This window comes from Penicillium hordei (assembly GCF_028827395.1).
Source record: "Penicillium hordei strain IBT 12815 chromosome Unknown utg000005l_segment0_segment0, whole genome shotgun sequence".
Lineage (NCBI taxonomy): Eukaryota > Fungi > Ascomycota > Eurotiomycetes > Eurotiales > Aspergillaceae > Penicillium > Penicillium hordei.
In genome coordinates, this window is record NW_026623146.1 from 2,631,934 (window position 1) to 2,648,766 (window position 16,833).

Consider the following 16,833-nt stretch of genomic DNA (forward strand, 5'->3'; position numbering starts at 1 on the left):
ATAAGGTGCTATCTTACTTGCTAAAGAAAATAAGGAATTATAGGCCGCTAACAAGAAGTAGAAGTAAAAGCGTACTAGATCCCGGAGGTAGATACCTATAGAAGAAGGCCTCTTAGTTTAAGAAGTATCTATATTAATTATATAGTAATAGGAAGTAACTAAAGTACCTTCCCCTAGCCCTAGTATACCTAGAGAATCTACTCTTTAGCTACGTATATAGGGCTAGCGAGGGTATAGGATATATAGAATACCAGGGTATAGAAGAGAAATATATCTAGATAGACCACTTAGTTGAATTAATTTAATAGCGTTATGGTTGAGATAAATATATTTAAATCTAATGGGTTAGATAGGGTGCGCCACTCGATGGCGTGCGCCGCTCGGTAGTGAAATACGCTAGATAGACTAGCTAGTTAGTTGATTTAATCTAATGGCGTTATGGTTGAGATAAATGAATTTATATTTAATAGGTTGGGTGGGGTGTCTAGCTATAGGGTGAAATACGTTACGATTTTTTCTAATTAAAATGTAGGTCCTTTTACTATAAACCGGAATTAAAAGTGTAGAAAAAATAAATTGGCACCTAAGACTTTAGGCATTTGCAAGCAAGGGGGGATAAGGGGGGTTACGAGCACTAAAGGTGACTCTATTCGTCCACCTATGATACTTCTTATATATAGCTTTATCGAGTGGCACTTTAACAAATATGGCAGGTTAAGAAACATATTTAAGTTGGTATCAGTCCTAGGCGTAATCCAAAGTTGATATCGTATAACATACTCCGGACATTGATCATTTTCGTCATCATTTTCGAAAGCGGTATTAGCAAAGCGATTTTCATGCCTTTTCATTGCCCAGAAGGTCCATGGGTACATAGGTCGAAAAGTGACCTGAACCCAACCTAGTCATCACCCCAGACTAAGCAGGGCGATCGACGGAAACCATTTCTTATGGTGCGGGTGCTGGGGGAGGGGCATCGGGCTTTTTTTCCACTTTAGGACCCCCTTTGCCCCCCCGACGATTGGTGCCACCTAACATCCACATCGCGAAACTTCCAGGGACAGCTGGTCCTCCAGCCTTGGCTTTCTTAGGGCCTAGAGCAAAGGTAAGCGCACGTCTCTGGGAGTGTTTCAAAGGGATATTCTTACCGTCTGCTTTCTTCTTCGGCTCGGCAGGTGGATCGGGAGGTTTTACCGGAGCAGGCTCTGGTGCAGGGGGAGGAGGAGGGTCTTCCTTTGGCTTTTCGGGAATTGGCCACATGTGCATAGTGATAGCCCAGTCAGGCTCGATTACAGTTTCCCAAACCTGTGGGAGGATAATGTCGCCATTCGGACCAATAAGATCGTAATGGCCCTCGGCCACATGGGGTCCAATGACTTCAATATGGAGGAAAGCTTGCCGGATAAGCTCTTCCATTCCCTGTAACCAAAGTTAGAATAAGAGAACTAGATCAACGGAGCGAGGTAAATTGACACGTACCTGCCAGGTAGCACATAGTTCAAATGGAAAACTGAATTTCCTCCCAACAGCGTCCTTAAATTTGATAGGTTGCTTTTTTTCCGGGGGTGGCGGTGGTGGCGGCGGTTCGGCAGCTTTAGCAGCTGCTTCAGCAGCCGCTGCGGCCGCCTTGGCAGCTGCTTCATTAGCTGCGGCCGTTGCTGCCGCTGCTGCCTCAGAAGCGGCCGCGGCAGTGGCTTTCTCCGCCTCCTCCTTGGCCTTTGCGGCATCCTCCGCTGCCTTTTTTTCTGCATCCGCTCGAGCAAGCGCCGCAGCTTCCAGGGTAATCTTCCTATCATGTGCGGTCTGTGCATCCTGAGCTGCTTTCTCGGCAGCCGCGCGTTCAATAGCTTGCTTCTTGGCGAGCTCCTTCGCTTCGCGGTCTAGACGATCGTCCAGAATCAACTTCTCGAGCCTTGCGATTTGCTCATCCTTGGCAGTGTCGACCGGTGGAGGCGGCGGTGGAGGCGGCGGTGGAGGGGGGGCAGGTTCAGGAGCCGGAGCCGGAGCTGGGGCCGGAGCTGGGGCTGGGGTTGGGGCTGGGGCTGGAGCAGGTTCGGGAGCAGGCGTCGGGGGTGGGGGGGATTTAGGTTCAGGTTGCACTGGAGGAGACGGCATTGGAGGGTAGGGTGGCCAATAATGAGGAGGCATCATGCCCGGGATCGGTCCCCCGAAATAGCTGGGTTGATCTCGATAGAAACCAGTCTGACCGTAGGCCATCAATTCGTGCGGATATCCAGGGTAAGGGGAGTGAGCACCGTGAGGACCCATCGCGTGCGGCATTGGCGGTTGCATTGGCGGTTGCATTGGATTGTGCAGCTGAGGCGGCTGGCGAGGCGCATGTCGTGGATGAAGGTGGGGTTGATCGGGAAGAAAACCCGGTTGGAATTGAGGTGGGTATCCATAGGGCGGAGGGGCACCGTAGGGGTTGGGTTGACCCGGGTGTGGAATTCTCATGAGTTCCGAAGTAATTGGGGGAGGATTGTGGTGGGCATATGGACCATGGCCTGGAGGAGGAGGAGGGGGAGGATAAGGAGGATAAGATGGACCAGAGGACTGGCTGGGGGCGTATCCAGGGGCAGGTGGCATAGGTTGTTGCCAATTCCTCCGATCATTTCGACTAAAATTGGGAGGGTACTCGTCGGCGGAATCGGCACTGTCGGGGGAATCTGGTGGTGATTGTTGTCTTCGGCCTCGAGGGGCGAACGACTGATGTTCTGGAACCATCCGTCGCGATGTTGGGCGACGGCCCGAAGCGGAGCGTGAACCGTGGGGCGGACGACTGCGGTGCGAAGTTCTTGGTCGGGAGGCTGAATCAGATGGTTTCAATTCATCCGGATATGGCAAATGCGCCCACTCATCATAATCCTGGTACTCATGACTTTCTAATTCGGAAGATGTAGGGACATGAACACCAGACGAGTCCTCGTCGTCGGAGTAAGAGCGATCCGAACCATGGGGGTTTGGATCAATGGAGATACTGAGCCTGTAAAGAGGAAGAGACAGAGAGTAAGGGTGAGAAAGTTTCTTTTAAAAGAAGGGGGAGGGGGGTAGGGAGAGAGGGAGAGAGGGAGAGAGCGAGAGGGAGAGGGAAGGGGAATATGGGAATATGGGAATATGCGAAGGGAATATGGGGATAAGGGGGTAAACCAAAACCCAAACATACGTCATAGAGACAATGAGAAAGCCTATATGTATTTATATAAGGATATATATAAATATAACTTGTCCTCTCACTCTTTCGCATGCGCGAAGTGAGGAGGGAATACCCAAGTAGGGTTGGGGAGAAGGTTGGAGGGAAAGAAAATAATGTCACCGGTAAAAATGATCGCGGGGGTTTGCGCATGGACGATTTCTCTCTCTTTTTTTCCCCCCTTGTTCCCTTGTTCCCTTCTTTTCTTTTTAACCTCTTTGAATAGAGTAGGAGAAAAAGAAAGAAAAAAAAAAACAATAAAAGATCAAATAAAAAAGGAAATCAATATCCCTTTCGTAATAGAGATATAGGAAGGATAGGAATAAGAAATGTAGGAGTATACAATGTAGAGGGGAAAAAAAAACAAACAAGACCAGGGTATCTCTATACAAAGAAAAAGAAGAAAAAAAAAAGTAAGAACCAAGAGATAGAAAGAGGCCTTTTTTAGTTAAAATATAAATATCTTTATTAGGCCCATTGGGCATTTCTTTTGTGTGAAATTTTTTTTTTCTTTTTCTCTTTTGACACATCTGCTGCCCAAACGAAAATGCCCAATATTTTCTCTATACTTGCCGTACACTCTTATCCACACTCCATACATTACTCCATTCTAATAGAACACTCTAGAATCAACATATGTGTTTTATTTTTATTTTTATTTTTATTTTTTATTAGGGTATTCTCGAATCAAAAGGCTTAGTTTTAAGCCGCCTGAATATTACTTCATTGGCGATTTAGTAACTCCTTGGCTGCAATCAGCTCACTTCGACTCGATGCCCAATGTTGGTCATCGATCGACGGTGACTCAACAATTTCGCCCAACTTGACGAGCGCAAAGGCCTTCAATCGTTCTAAGGTCTTCTTAGGAAGTTGACCTGATACGCCTGCGTAATCATTGTCAAGCATCCGAGTCGAGGCCTATCGGGGGGAAACCTGGGTTAGAATGGAATGAGTCAATACCACTATTTGCTGACTTACCAAAGTTAACCCATAGAATCCTCGTAGATAGTCGTCACAAAGTTCAATGCTTCGGCTGAAGTGTTGCACCGACCTCCCAAGGAGCCGGGAGGCGTCCCCGTCGGAGGCGCAGATGTATAGCAGTTCACCGAGGCGGGAATGAATCTTACATTTTGATGTTAGTGACTCGTAATCCCAAGATATATATATATACTTTAATAAAAAGGGTGCATGATTGCATACATTCCAAGAGTTAGGAGCGATGAGCAAAGCCTCCTCGAGGCTAAAAATGGCTTGGGGACCCAACCCCTGTGATTGGTACAAGTCGGCTAGTTCACACCAGGCTTCGGCATCGGTAGGGATGGCATCGAGGAGTTGAATAAGACCGGAGATTGCGTCAGACGGTCGGTTGAGCGAGCGTAACAACGCTACCCGGCGCTTTAGGATGGGCTGTGTATATGGTTAGTCTTGCATCCCATTACCCCCAGGACCTGCAATACTGACCACATTCACTGGGTTCTGTGACAGCGTGTTGTCGTATTCCTGCAGGCATTTTTCTAGTGCCGACTGATCCTTGGCGGTTGCCTCCTCGTATAGACCTCGAAGCCCCATAATCCTTTCATTAGACGGCCCAAATCGGAGGCTGAGGCGATTCAGGCAGGTATGTGCTGACTGGTCATCCCCCGTCCGAAGACAGGCTAACAGAAGCTGCTCTAATCGTGCGTAGTAATCTGCGGTTTCTGAAGAATTGGAGGTAAACCCAGACCCGGATTCCTGGCCAAGGATTGCTGGTGCTTGTTGAGCAAGATGAAGAGCAGAGATCAGATCTGATCCGCTGATCTCACGGATATCAGCGACAGGACCTGCCATAATCAACTGTCAAGAATGATAGTACAGCTTCAATTAAATTAAAAAAAAGAAAAGAAAAGAAAACGCAATTCGAGAGCAGGGTTGATCCAATTAAGACAAATGTTGAGAGAGAACAGAGTGCACCGGTGCTTAATTAGCCACAGTCCCGTGATCCGATCTCTTATCGGGGATCCCCCAAACGCCAACTCTCCACCCCGCGGAGCTCGGGTTGCTTGCACTCAATTACATCTTTCGTTCTCATCCTGAACTATGGCAGATCTGACAGCCCAATTTATAATGCACCTCCAGTCTTACTAGGGGGTTTCATTACTATTATTCTTCTCTTCGACTCGAGCGTGTTACGATTGATAGCTCCGACACGATGTGGGCACCATGTTTCCTGTCCCAGAATGGCCAACGCTAATTTCTAGTATAGGTTCGAAAAATCACTTTATGACCTTATCAAAGGCCTTCGGGGTCATCAGGGCGGTGAAAATGAATACATCCAGAGTTCCTTGCGCGAATGCAAGGCCGAGATCAAAACACAAGACATGGGTACTAACTCCCACCTATTCATCCAGCAATAGACTCGATGCTGACCTTAAGTAGACAAAAAGGCTACAGCCCTCCTAAAACTCATTTACCTTGAAATGTTTGGCTATGACATGTCATGGGCATCTTTTCACGTTCTCGAAGTCATGTCATCCGCCAAATACCTCCAGAAAAGAGTCGGGTATCTCGGAGCAGTACAGAGCTTTCGACCAGACACCGAAGTTCTGATGCTGGCAACCAACTTGCTGAAGAAGGTTTGTGCTTTCCATGGCTTCAAATTCCCCGTAGTCGCTAATGCTCTTCATAGGATATTGTCACCTCCAGTATTCCCAACATGTCACTTCCTCTGATTACTTTACCGCACATTATTACACCTTCCTTAGCAATGTCCTTGCTTCCTGATTTACTCTCCCGACTTTCACACTCAAGCCCCGTGGTGCGCAAGAAAACTATTGTCTGTCTTTATAGGCTTGCTTTGGTGTATCCCGAAGCTCTGAAGTTGGCATGGCCCAAGATAAAAGACCACCTGATGGACGATCAAGAAGATGGGAGTGTCACTACTGCGGCCATCAACGTCGTTTGTGAGCTTGGTTGGCGACGACCTCATGACTTTCTCCCCCTGGCACCTCGATTCTTTGAGCTTCTGGTTGATAGCGGCAATAATTGGATGGCCATCAAAATCATCAAACTTGTCAGTCCCCTATTGCCCCAAACCCCATGGAACGGATATCTGTCTTCTGAGCACCCTCTAACTCTTCCAGTTTGCAACATTAACCCCGCTGGAGCCAAGGCTGACCCGCAAACTCTTGCGTCCATTGACGAATATTATTCAAACCACATCCGCAATGTCTTTGCTCTATGAGTGTATCAATGGTATCATTCAAGGGGGCATTTTGGACGGTGAAGAGAATCTCCAGGAAAGGGACGAAGTTGCCACTCTTTGTGTTGGGAAATTGCGGGGTATGATAGTTATAGATAGTGACCCCAATCGTGAGTATCCTTCCATCGCGTTTCAACATATGATTGCTGACCATCGAGGCCAGTCAAATATGTCGCACTTCTTGCGTTGAACCGCATTGTTGCCACGCACCCGACGTTGGTCTCCATGCAGCAGGATGTCATTATGGATTGTCTGGATGATGCGGACGTTTCTATCCGATTGCAAGCCTTAGAACTTGCTGTTGGAATGGTCAGTAGCGATTCTCTCCAGCCAGTCGTGAACCGTCTACTAGATCAGCTGCAACAAGCCTCTATCCCTGCGGCTGGATTGGTTGGTTCGCCCGAAAGCCCCAAAGCCCCAACCTTATGGCCCAACGACTACCAGACTGAGGTTGTTCACCGGATCCTGGATCTTTGTTCTCAAAAAAACTACTCTGAAATTGTTGATTTTGAGTGGTATGTCGCTGTGTTAGTACAGCTGGTTGGACTTCTCCCACCGTCGGAGAGTGACGACGATTGGGGCCATCCGAAAGAACAAGAGGCTATACCCAATTTGAGGATGAACGCTGCACTTCGAATAGGGACAGAGATTCGCAATGTTGCTGTGAGGGTGAAAGGTGTGCGCATGGAGGCCACAAGAGCAGCCGAATCTCTCATGTTTGTGGACAACAGATCAACTTTTTTCCCTTCCAGTTCAACTATCGGCGACGGTGTTTTAGGCCCCATCGCCTGGGTTGTCGGTGAATATGCTGAATATCTGCTGTCGCCTAATCGGACACTACTGTCATTAATTGACATCTCTAATGCGTCGCTTCCCTCCGGAACTCTTCCCCTCTTCTTGCAGGCTATTCCAAAGGTATTTATTCAGGTCAGCCAAACCAGCCAACCAGGAGAGCTTTGGAAAAGTGAAATGTCGCTTTTACTTGCTCGAGTCGTTGAGTTCCTCGAGACATTGGCGGCCCATCCTGATTTGGATGTCCAAGAGCGAGCCATCGAATTCCTAGAAGTTCTCCGCCTAGCAGCTGAGGCATTGACTACCGATACACAAGAAATCCCATTTCTTCTCACCTCGGTCATACCAAACCTATTTACAGGCCTCGAACTCAACCCTGTTGCGACCAGTGCCCAGAGGAAGGTTGTCTTGCCGGATAGCCTTCGCCTAGAGGAGCCCTTTAGCCACGATCTGCCAGGTCTTTTCCGCAACCTGGATAGCTCATCATCACACGAATCGAAGTCTTGGGAAACGTCAGACTTCTATCATCTTCCTGAACTCTCGTCTCCCAGCAAGCAGACTCGTGAGCTTGCACCGGTTGATTTGCAGCCCCATGCGTCATATCAAAACTTCACCGGTGCGCCGGTGGAATCCTCTACTGCAGTACAAAGAAGAATGCTCGAGCGTAGGGAACGCTTCAAGGATGACCCCTTCTATATTGCTCCTTCCGGAGAGTCGTCTGGCACGTCTACACCATTCCATGAAGCTCTGAACACATCAAATGGCGAGGTCTTGGACATTGATTCCATCCCCATAGTTGACTTGAAGTTGGGAGATGAGCAGCTCAGTCATGTTGATTTCGATCGCCAAAGAAGTCGTCGACCCCCTGTGAGCAAATTGGTTGTTGCTGGCGATGAGACCTTTGAAACCCCAAACTCTTTGACAGACACCTCCAGGCCCAAGGGTGCTAGTGATGACCACCCTACATATAAGCGCTCTTTACTCCAAGTTGACTCGAGCAGCCTAGGAAATTTGTCATTGGCAAAAGGGCCATTTCCCCAATTTTCTGCAGATGAAGGGGACACGGAAATGGCGCGAGCAATGCAACAAGTGGAGGAAGTACGGTTGCAGATGCAGCGAGCATCGGAGCGAATCCACCTAGAGGGTACTCCGGCAGAAGGAACCCTAGTCAAGAAAAAGAAGAAGACAAAAAAGCACGTCGCTTCAGACCGAGATGTTGGCCCAGTGGCCGAAGACCCTACGGAGCCTGCAGTGGGGAAGAAGAAGAAGAAGAGAAAGAAGAAGACTCAGGAATCAGGAAAGCTATCAGGCGAGAATTGAATATCTTCCAGGCCGGCAGAGTAAATCTTGCAACATGTGTGGTATTTGGCTCAAGCAACAACAGAGAGATACAATCAAATAATACATATTCCAAAAGAAAAGAAGAAAGAAAAAAAGAAAAGAGAAAAGAGCTGTGACATGCAAATCATGCAGATTTTAACATTCATTTGCGCTCAAACCCATCCCTTGTTCCCTGGTCCATTGACCACTCGACGTAAAAGGAATCGGATAGGAGTATGAGGGATGATCGGTGCTGACTCGAAACATATCGGAAGGTTGAAAGTTAGGGTATTGGCGCAGTAGGGGGAATCATTCGCTTCAAGTCCATTTTATCCTGTGATCCGGGTGAACCAGGAGACCACGGTGGACCAGAGGTCAGGGATAATTCGTAGGAGCTCTAGGAGAAGACCGCCACAAACAACAAAAGCGAGTAACACTGGGGGAATATTCAGCATGGTTCAATTCAACAGCAGAGTTAAATACATACCAACCCAGCTCGCTGAAAGGGGCGACTTTGTGTTCTTCTTCGGTTTAATTGTGGTTGGTGCCTTGCCTCTCTTCGCGGCCTCGGTCTTTGCGAAGCGGTCGTTTGCTCGACGTTGCTGTGGTGTTTGTGCCTGGCATGTGTTAATCATCCATGGCAACCTTAGAAGATTGCAGCCTTTTGTACTTACCATGCTGGGTTGTATAGAGGAAAGATTTGAGGGAGATGGATGGATGGGGAAGGGATGATCCTCCAAGACGTGAATATGCCGGCAAAAAAAAGGCCACGTTGTTTTTTGAGGAGACACGTTACTATTACTATATACAATTATGCGGGGGGGGGGGGAAGACCACCCCTTGAAATTAACTGATTTCAACCCCTAGGCTAAATGTACTATAGATGAACAGAGTATACTTATACATAGACCTTTAACTCAATGTAGATTCGATATTATACTCTCGTTATCCTGATATCCTTTTCAAAAAAAAGTAGCAGTAGCTATAAACAAAGATAAAGATAGAGAAAAGAGCTTGGTCTGATCTAATTTAGTCTCTGCCACAAGGTACATACCCTTGCTCTTTGGCTGCTATAGGGGAAATATATACGTCGATGTCCATGGATACTAGTTAGTGCATACCTTAGTTATATGATGTGATGATCTATACGGGAACCCCCCAAGGCGGTGTGAAGCTTGGGAGAACAAGGCGGTCAGTGATGACATCAGTAGACTTAGTCATATTTTAGTCAGGTTTCGACGTCGACGTCGTGAGCATACAGCATACCTAGTGAAGGGGAGGCAATGATAGAACTACTTTGATGCATACCACAAAGTATGGCCACTGGTTTATTTCTCAATATTTAACGTAAGTTTTCATCATTTGTAATATCGCTACACTAATGATCAATATCCAGAATCTATCGGATATCTCGATTGATTGTGTTTGTACATCAATGGGCCGTTATCATTGAAGAAGCGGCTTCCACTCGATTTTCTCACTGGCCGAGTCACTGAGGAGATCTGTAGAGCCCATACCAGCAGGTACATCAATCCCTGGACTATTCTGCCTTGATGTGTGTCGATCACTAGGTGATACTGTCCCGATTTTCGCCTGAGAACTTAGTGATAGCGGTTTGCGAGGAACAGCCGGTCGAATTTTCCCCGTTTCAACTACCTGGGGTGATAGAGCCCGCGTGGGTGACTCAAAAGTGTCGCGTCGCGGAGGTAGCATGGGCTTCTTCCTCGTATCTTGAACAGAGTCGGTGTTTCTGTTCTTTATCGAGCCTGGACTTGGGACCCAATCGACATCTGCAGAAAATGGATTGGATTGCCGTTGGGGATTTGGAATATCCCCTTGCTTTGGTGGCTGCACTGTAGCTTTTACTGGTGCACCTGTTATGCGTTAGCAAAACCCACCATGATCCACAGCCCGAAACACTCACCGTTATCTAGCCACCATCGGCTTCTGTCAGAGCTTGCCGGTGGCAGCCCCGGTGCGATAGAAATATGTGGTGTGAGTTCGTCATTATCCAAGTCCAAAAGAGAGATAGAGTCTGCAAGAGAACTGTGACCATGGCCCTGTTTCTCCTCGTATATTGATCGCCTGAGACTTTCTTTCAAGGCATGATCGACTATATCAATGACACAATCAAAGGTTGCCCAGACTGGGCGGTGGTCAGACACTTTCAAATCCGCAGTTTGGTAGTTTGTTTGCCGCAGATTGCTTCCTCTCCACAAGATTCGGTCACACCATGCAGGGATCCGTGCTTTCTCACTACCATGGGTTAGTTGCCTCCTGGAGACATCCACGGGGTACTTACGACGTATCATAGTTGTCTCTTCCAACGTCGTACTTATACGTTGGCGGGAACTCAATTGGGCCTTCTGAATAGAACCGGAACACCCTCCCCGCTACCATCTGTAGATTCAGCTGTTGTTGTTAGACCAACGTCAGGTAACACAAAGTTGTTTGACTTACTTGATCGTTGTCGTATAGTTTTTGGTAGTCTCGCTGCATGATGAGCTCTCTTACGCTTGGGTTGCCCAATCCAATTCGATAGTTGAAATCACCCAACCAGATCACTGCGTCGTGATCAGCGATTGACCGGTTCTTTTGAAACCTCAACCCTCGGTCGATGATCTCGTAGTCTCTGTTTCTCTCATCATAGTTCGCAAATCCGGCAGCAAGATGGGCGGTAACGAAGCAAATGCTCGTGTTGGAGAAGTCGAAGCGAACGGCACAGCCACCCTTGTTGCCAGCAATCCCAGAGAGGCCAGTCTGTGAATACCAGTTAGTTGGAACAATTCCTTCGAAAATCCGGAATGACTTGCCTTCTTCACACTGCCTTCAACATTTTTGACGTACTTCAGTGAATCCTCTTTCACATAGAGCAAAACGGCAGCGCCAACTAGCTGGCCACTTCTCAGGTGCACGTATTTTCCAGTCCCCTTCGTCTCCGAATGGCTGTTTAAGCAATCGTAGACCGCTCTTTCCCAGACCTTGCGGGTACTGGGATCGGTGGACATAATTTGTTGAGGGCTCAGGGCGACAATTTCCTGGAATCCAACAACAAAGATTGCGGGATCTTCGTCGGACTCATCCGACTCCGGGAAAAGCCACGGAGTGAGATCGGTACCTGGGCCTTCATCACGTCCATTCACATTGAAAGTGCCCACCCAGAACCGGACTCGCTTGCGCGAATAATATTCTGGAGTTCGGCGGTTCAGTTCCTCCACCACCAAATCATTGATCGGGTCGTAGAGGTATACAGGGAGTTGATTTGTTAACCTCCCCAGGAGAAGATCAATCGTCCTCTGTCTAGCTTTGTCTGTAAAATTGTTGACATAAAGTCGAGTGGCGCTCTTCCGTGCGTCTGCAAGTGCCCCCGCAAGTGACATTTTTCCGTGTCGAGTGAAAGAGGACTTGAGGGCGCCAGTCCCGGCATAAATCTTCGAAAGAGCATCCCCATTGTCGGCCCAGATAGTCGAATGCCGAACCTGCATGTCCGAGCTGAGCCCGCCACCTTGCTGCGATAAAAAGGACTCCAATGCCATCATACTGATTATGGTCTGGACGAGGTTTGTTCTGTCTAGGCAATCCAGGCAATTGGTCCGAAAAACACCCTCTTGCTGTAAAATGATTGAAGAGCTGTTCGTTGCATCATCTTTGTCGTAGGAAGTTTTGTTGGGACGACGTGAATCTTCCGACAAAAAATAGGAAAACTCATCTAATGAGTTAATAAGTTCGTGTTTGATCTGGGAGCTGGCCTCGTATCCCGAAGGACCTCGGGTCTCGGCAAGGAAATCATATTCAGTAATTCGCAAGAGGCTCCGACGTGGAGAAGTCCCATCGCCTTCTTTCTGTCGGGTGGAGCTCTTGTTGATGTGCTGTCGAAACTTGGACGACAACTCTGCTTCTCCGGGCTTCAGCTCACTTAGCAGATTCACTACATGTACTGCACCATACTCTAACTCCAGGGATTCAAAGTGCTTGTTGAATGCGTGCTGTGTCGCGTCGCTCGACCGCGTGACCTCGATCTTTTGCTGGCCCGGAATGAGGCCTGGAGCTTGTTCCCAGAAAATAGGCACCGAGCCTCGTACTTGTGCATATGAAAATACAATGCCCGGTGAAACCCACAAGATCGTCTCCGTTTCCACGAAATTGGCGACATTCCCATCATCATCAATGCCTCTCGAGTTAAACCTCGTACCAGCACGCCGAGAAGATTGGCGGGATATGATTGTCAACATGGAAGGGAAGTTCGTCCGCACATGAGGCAGAATTGAGACCGTTGCTGGTACTTTGAGTGTACTCGCAAATCCACGGATGACACAGGTTAACATCTGCGATGCATCTAATTTGGCCTTATCGGACGGTGGTAAGTGGCTCCGAAACAAGAGAAGCGGACTGATCATATAAGAATTCCACAGCATATCTTCGTCGAGAGTGTCGATGTCGAATGCCACAGGTTTGTTGGCCCTTGCAACGTTGTTAGTTGAAAGAGATCGGCTACTGAGGAGGAAGGCGCTGATAGCTTACCGGTTTTGTAGGCGATCTGTGAGGTTGAAATCGAGACTGTAATAGAAACTTCCATCTCCAAGGAGCTTCTTCAACGCCAGAAAAGGATGGTCGGTTACCACATCCTTCCCGTCCGTGCCAAGTCCCTCCTCGGCGGCGAATTGAGACCCGGTCTCATGGTCTAGGCCATATTCATATTCTGAACGATTGAGACAATCTGATATCATTAGCAAGCATTCGACCAGAAAAGGATGCATGGGAAACATGAACATACAGAAACCTACGTTGTCAATTCTTGACACGGTTTCTCCGGGTCTCACGGTGGCAGCTTGCGAGGAGCTGGTGACGACGCAGACAAACACATCTTCATTGAGAGTAACAAGGCCAAGGGTACCGTATCCATATCCTAATGGCCTATAGCCTTTCAGGTCCACTGCCTCTAAGTCCGCGAACTCAACTTGACAGCGTGGGCTATCCTTCGCACTGGTATCTGTTGATGTGTAGTGGAACACTAGGGCATGTTCTGATGAGGCAAGCGCAATTGTACGTTGAGGTTGATCTCGACACAGAACCCGGAGATTCGACATGATGCGAGAAGAATCAGAGCGTGGGGAGAAGCAGTGGCATTGCCTACTTCCACATCAAATAGTTTTATCCTATGATTTTATATATCCCGAAGAATTACTTCCAAGAGCCCGAACAAAGCGAAGAAATACCTTCAAAATGAGAATATCCAAAACAAATTCAAAATAAATAATCATATAAGAATATATTGTCGAGTTGAGGTGGAAGTTGTCATCTCTCCGTCGTCGCCCACATCGGAGAGAGGCCTTATCGATTGCTTACTCATCCCGCGCCTTTCAACTTTTTTTTTTTTCTCTTTGGGGATTTCTTCGTCGATCTCCAACACTTCTTCGTTTGATCCGAATATTTGTCACCATGGGTTTAGCAGGGCCGCGGAAGTATGCGACTTTTAATCTACTCCTCTCCCACATGATTTTCTAACGCGTCAGTAGGAGTACCAAGATTGGCAATGATCCCAATAACACCAAATGGACCCGATCCACAACCGGGTTCGGACATCGGATCATGAGCTCTCAGGGCTGGACTCCTGGAAGTCTTCTAGGAGCGAAGGATGCTGCGCATGCCAACCACTTGACCGCCGCCAGTGCTTCCCATATCAAAGTCACCCTCAAGGACGATAATCTCGGATTGGGTGCTCGTATTGGACGAGAGAGTGAGCCAACTGGACTTGATGCCTTCAAAGGATTGCTTGGTAGACTCAATGGCAAGAGCGAAGTGGAATTGAAGAAGGATGAACGAAAGCGCGATGACGTTCGATTGGCACGATATGCTGCCCTGAAATTCCCGGAAGTCAGGTTCGTCAGCGGTGGCCTGTTGGCACAGGAAAAGGAAGCCGCAATTCCCCCGCCAACCCCCAAGGGTGCAACATCCAAGAAATCCAAATCGGACAAGGAAGAAGCCGCAAAGACCATCGAGGACGACGAAACCTCTTCAAGTGAATCGGATGCCCCAGCCCGCAAATCCAAATCCAAATCCAAGTCAAAGTCCAAATCCAAATCCAAGAAATCCCGCTCTCGAGACCAAACCGATGACGAATCAAGCTCGGAATCAAAGAAGAGAAAGAAGTCCAAGAAGAGAAAGGCCGAGTCCGAGCAGAGTGACCCTTCAGACAAGACATCTGAACCAGAAGCCAAGGTAGCAGCAACAATATCCAGGGAGCGACGGCCTATGGGACGGAATGTCACTCGGTCACGCCATATCGCTCAGAAGAAGAGAGCTATTATGGATGACAAGTCTCTCAACGAGGTAAGCTATACAGCATACAGCAACTATTTCTCATGATCTGTTTGCTAACGTGAAGCAGATCTTCATGATCAAAGCATAAAGTGTATGCACATCTGCATCTGAAGCGCATTGGACATAAAAACCTGGAGTTATTTGGTGTTTGTACTTTTTATGATTTCCCGTCTTGAACTAGATATATCCTACTATGAATCAAAGAGAATTCGAATATCGAACATAGTATAAGAGTGATAATCCGATACTCTGTACACCTGGATATAACTAACTAGTTAGATGCCGAAACACAAGGATTACCTAATCCGGTCCGTTTCCCGAGGTCTGGGTACCTTCCCAGGTTGTTGTATCCACATCCAACGTCATACCTTTGAACAACTTAAGCGTATGCCCCTAATCGTTGATTGTTTGGAATTCGGTGGTACACAATCCTAACTCACACCCTAGGCAAAGTTGTACAGGTTACTTACATCGAATCCTCGACCGAGAGCTCATTCCGGGGGCCCACCGCACCTCCAAGAATCTCTGGCAATCTACATGAGTTTTAGCATCTCACGCATTACTACGACCCGAGCCAAGACAGGGAGCTGTGCAGGAGTTCTGTCACTTTAGAGGGTTGTTCCTCCCCCCATCCTACAATGAATGGAGAGACTCGGTCTGCTGGACGTGCCTCGGCGTCTACATCTCAGTCGAGTCGTGGAAGAAAACGGTGAGACACGTCCAACAACTCTTGAATTCACCTACAACTGACCCCATATAGCATTCACTGGGCGCCTTTAAATATTGGTCTTGAGAGACGTCTACAAACATTTGTGGTCCTATGCCACACTCTGACCATCGCTATATTCCTGACTAGCTTCTTCTTTACCTGCGCCATTCCGTTGTCCTGGCCACTCTTGGTCCCATATCTCGTTTACATATCTCTTTTCTCTACTGCTGCTACATCGGGCCATCTCAAGGGACGTAGCCCATTCCTGCGCTCACTTCCTATCTGGAAAGTGTATGCATCTTACTTCCCCGCTCGTCTTCACCGTGAGGAGTCGCTTCCGCATACCAAAAAGTATATATTTGGATACCATCCACATGGTATTATCTCCCATGGCGCGTTCGCCGCATTTGGAACGGAGGCTTTGGGCTTTTCCAAGCTTTTCCCGGGAATCACCAACACCTTGCTGACACTGGATGCGAACTTCCGCATCCCTTTCTACCGAGAATACGCACTTGCCATGGGGCTGGCCAGTGTTTCCCGGGAATCCTGTGAGAATATCCTCACTAAAGGAGGCGCAGATGGAGAGGGCATGGGGCGAGCAATCACGATCGTCGTGGGAGGCGCCCGGGAATCCCTCAACGCCCGGCCTAATTCCTTACGTCTCGTGTTGAAGCGACGCAAAGGGTTCGTCAAGCTCGCGGTTCGAACGGGGGCTGATTTGGTGCCTGTCTTGGCATTTGGTGAAAATGACCTCTATGATCAAGTAGACTCAGATCAGCACCCGATCATTCACAAGCTTCAGATGCTTGTAAAACAGACTTTGGGATTCACAATTCCCCTGTTCCATGCACGTGGTGTTTTCAACTACGATGTCGGACTGATGCCCTATCGAACCCCTCTCAATATTGTGGTCGGACGACCAATCCCGGTCATGCAGCAGCCGAACCGCGAAAAGATCAATGATCAGTACATTGATGAGCTCCATTCTCGATATGTGGAGGAGCTGATGCGTTTGTGGGATCAGTGGAAGGATGTTTATGCCAAAGACAGAGAAGGCGAGTTAGAGATCATCTCATGATAATACATCCACCTCTATGTATACGGTCTAACCAGTCTATTACGGCAACATGTGGACCTTTTATGGGCATATATTATACAGAATATAGCAAAATAAACCAGAAACAAAATCATACACTCGATCTCTAATATTCTTCGAATTAAATACACGCGCAAGAAAAGTAAACACCTATGAATTGGGTATCA

General features: G+C 47.9%; 7 protein-coding genes across 7 annotated transcripts; 3 read left to right on the forward strand and 4 right to left on the reverse strand.

Moving 5' to 3' along the window:
• Positions 1–948: 948 nt before the first annotated feature.
• Positions 949–3,168, reverse strand: N7537_009922 (uncharacterized protein; the record flags this gene model as incomplete). The annotated part of the gene is made up of 4 exons (XM_056900976.1): positions 949–1,094; positions 1,149–1,419; positions 1,480–2,983; positions 3,164–3,168. 4 exons carry the CDS (start codon positions 3,166–3,168, stop codon positions 949–951), a joined length of 1,926 nt encoding a protein of 641 aa, XP_056749644.1.
• Positions 3,169–3,913: 745 nt separating this feature from the next.
• Positions 3,914–5,017, reverse strand: N7537_009923 (uncharacterized protein; the record flags this gene model as incomplete). Its single annotated transcript, XM_056900977.1, has 4 exons — positions 3,914–4,108; positions 4,169–4,312; positions 4,391–4,597; positions 4,652–5,017. The coding sequence occupies 4 exons, from the start codon at positions 5,015–5,017 to the stop codon at positions 3,914–3,916; spliced, it is 912 nt and encodes a 303-aa protein (XP_056749645.1).
• Positions 5,018–5,363: 346 nt separating this feature from the next.
• N7537_009924 (putative AP-3 complex subunit delta) lies at positions 5,364–8,540 on the forward strand (the record flags this gene model as incomplete). Its single annotated transcript, XM_056900978.1, has 6 exons — positions 5,364–5,380; positions 5,433–5,551; positions 5,606–5,802; positions 5,856–6,239; positions 6,310–6,538; positions 6,592–8,540. Coding segments are annotated over exons 1-6 (2,880 nt in total). The 5' UTR covers positions 5,364–5,378.
• Positions 8,541–8,869: 329 nt separating this feature from the next.
• N7537_009925 (RAMP4 family protein) lies at positions 8,870–9,217 on the reverse strand (the record flags this gene model as incomplete). Its single annotated transcript, XM_056900979.1, has 3 exons — positions 8,870–8,976; positions 9,028–9,157; positions 9,215–9,217. The coding sequence occupies 3 exons, from the start codon at positions 9,215–9,217 to the stop codon at positions 8,870–8,872; spliced, it is 240 nt and encodes a 79-aa protein (XP_056749647.1).
• Positions 9,218–9,986: 769 nt separating this feature from the next.
• Positions 9,987–13,627, reverse strand: N7537_009926 (SacI domain and endonuclease/exonuclease/phosphatase family protein; the record flags this gene model as incomplete). The annotated part of the gene is made up of 7 exons (XM_056900980.1): positions 9,987–10,414; positions 10,465–10,796; positions 10,843–10,952; positions 11,001–11,300; positions 11,363–13,001; positions 13,062–13,257; positions 13,315–13,627. 7 exons carry the CDS (start codon positions 13,625–13,627, stop codon positions 9,987–9,989), a joined length of 3,318 nt encoding a protein of 1,105 aa, XP_056749648.1.
• A 352-nt stretch (positions 13,628–13,979) lies between these two features.
• On the forward strand, positions 13,980–14,949 carry pxr1 (telomerase inhibitor/ribosome biogenesis protein PXR1; the record flags this gene model as incomplete). The annotated part of the gene is made up of 3 exons (XM_056900981.1): positions 13,980–14,002; positions 14,057–14,870; positions 14,929–14,949. 3 exons carry the CDS (start codon positions 13,980–13,982, stop codon positions 14,947–14,949), a joined length of 858 nt encoding a protein of 285 aa, XP_056749649.1.
• Positions 14,950–15,499: 550 nt separating this feature from the next.
• N7537_009928 (uncharacterized protein) lies at positions 15,500–16,648 on the forward strand (the record flags this gene model as incomplete). The annotated part of the gene is made up of 2 exons (XM_056900982.1): positions 15,500–15,570; positions 15,622–16,648. 2 exons carry the CDS (start codon positions 15,500–15,502, stop codon positions 16,646–16,648), a joined length of 1,098 nt encoding a protein of 365 aa, XP_056749650.1.
• Positions 16,649–16,833: the final 185 nt, after the last annotated feature.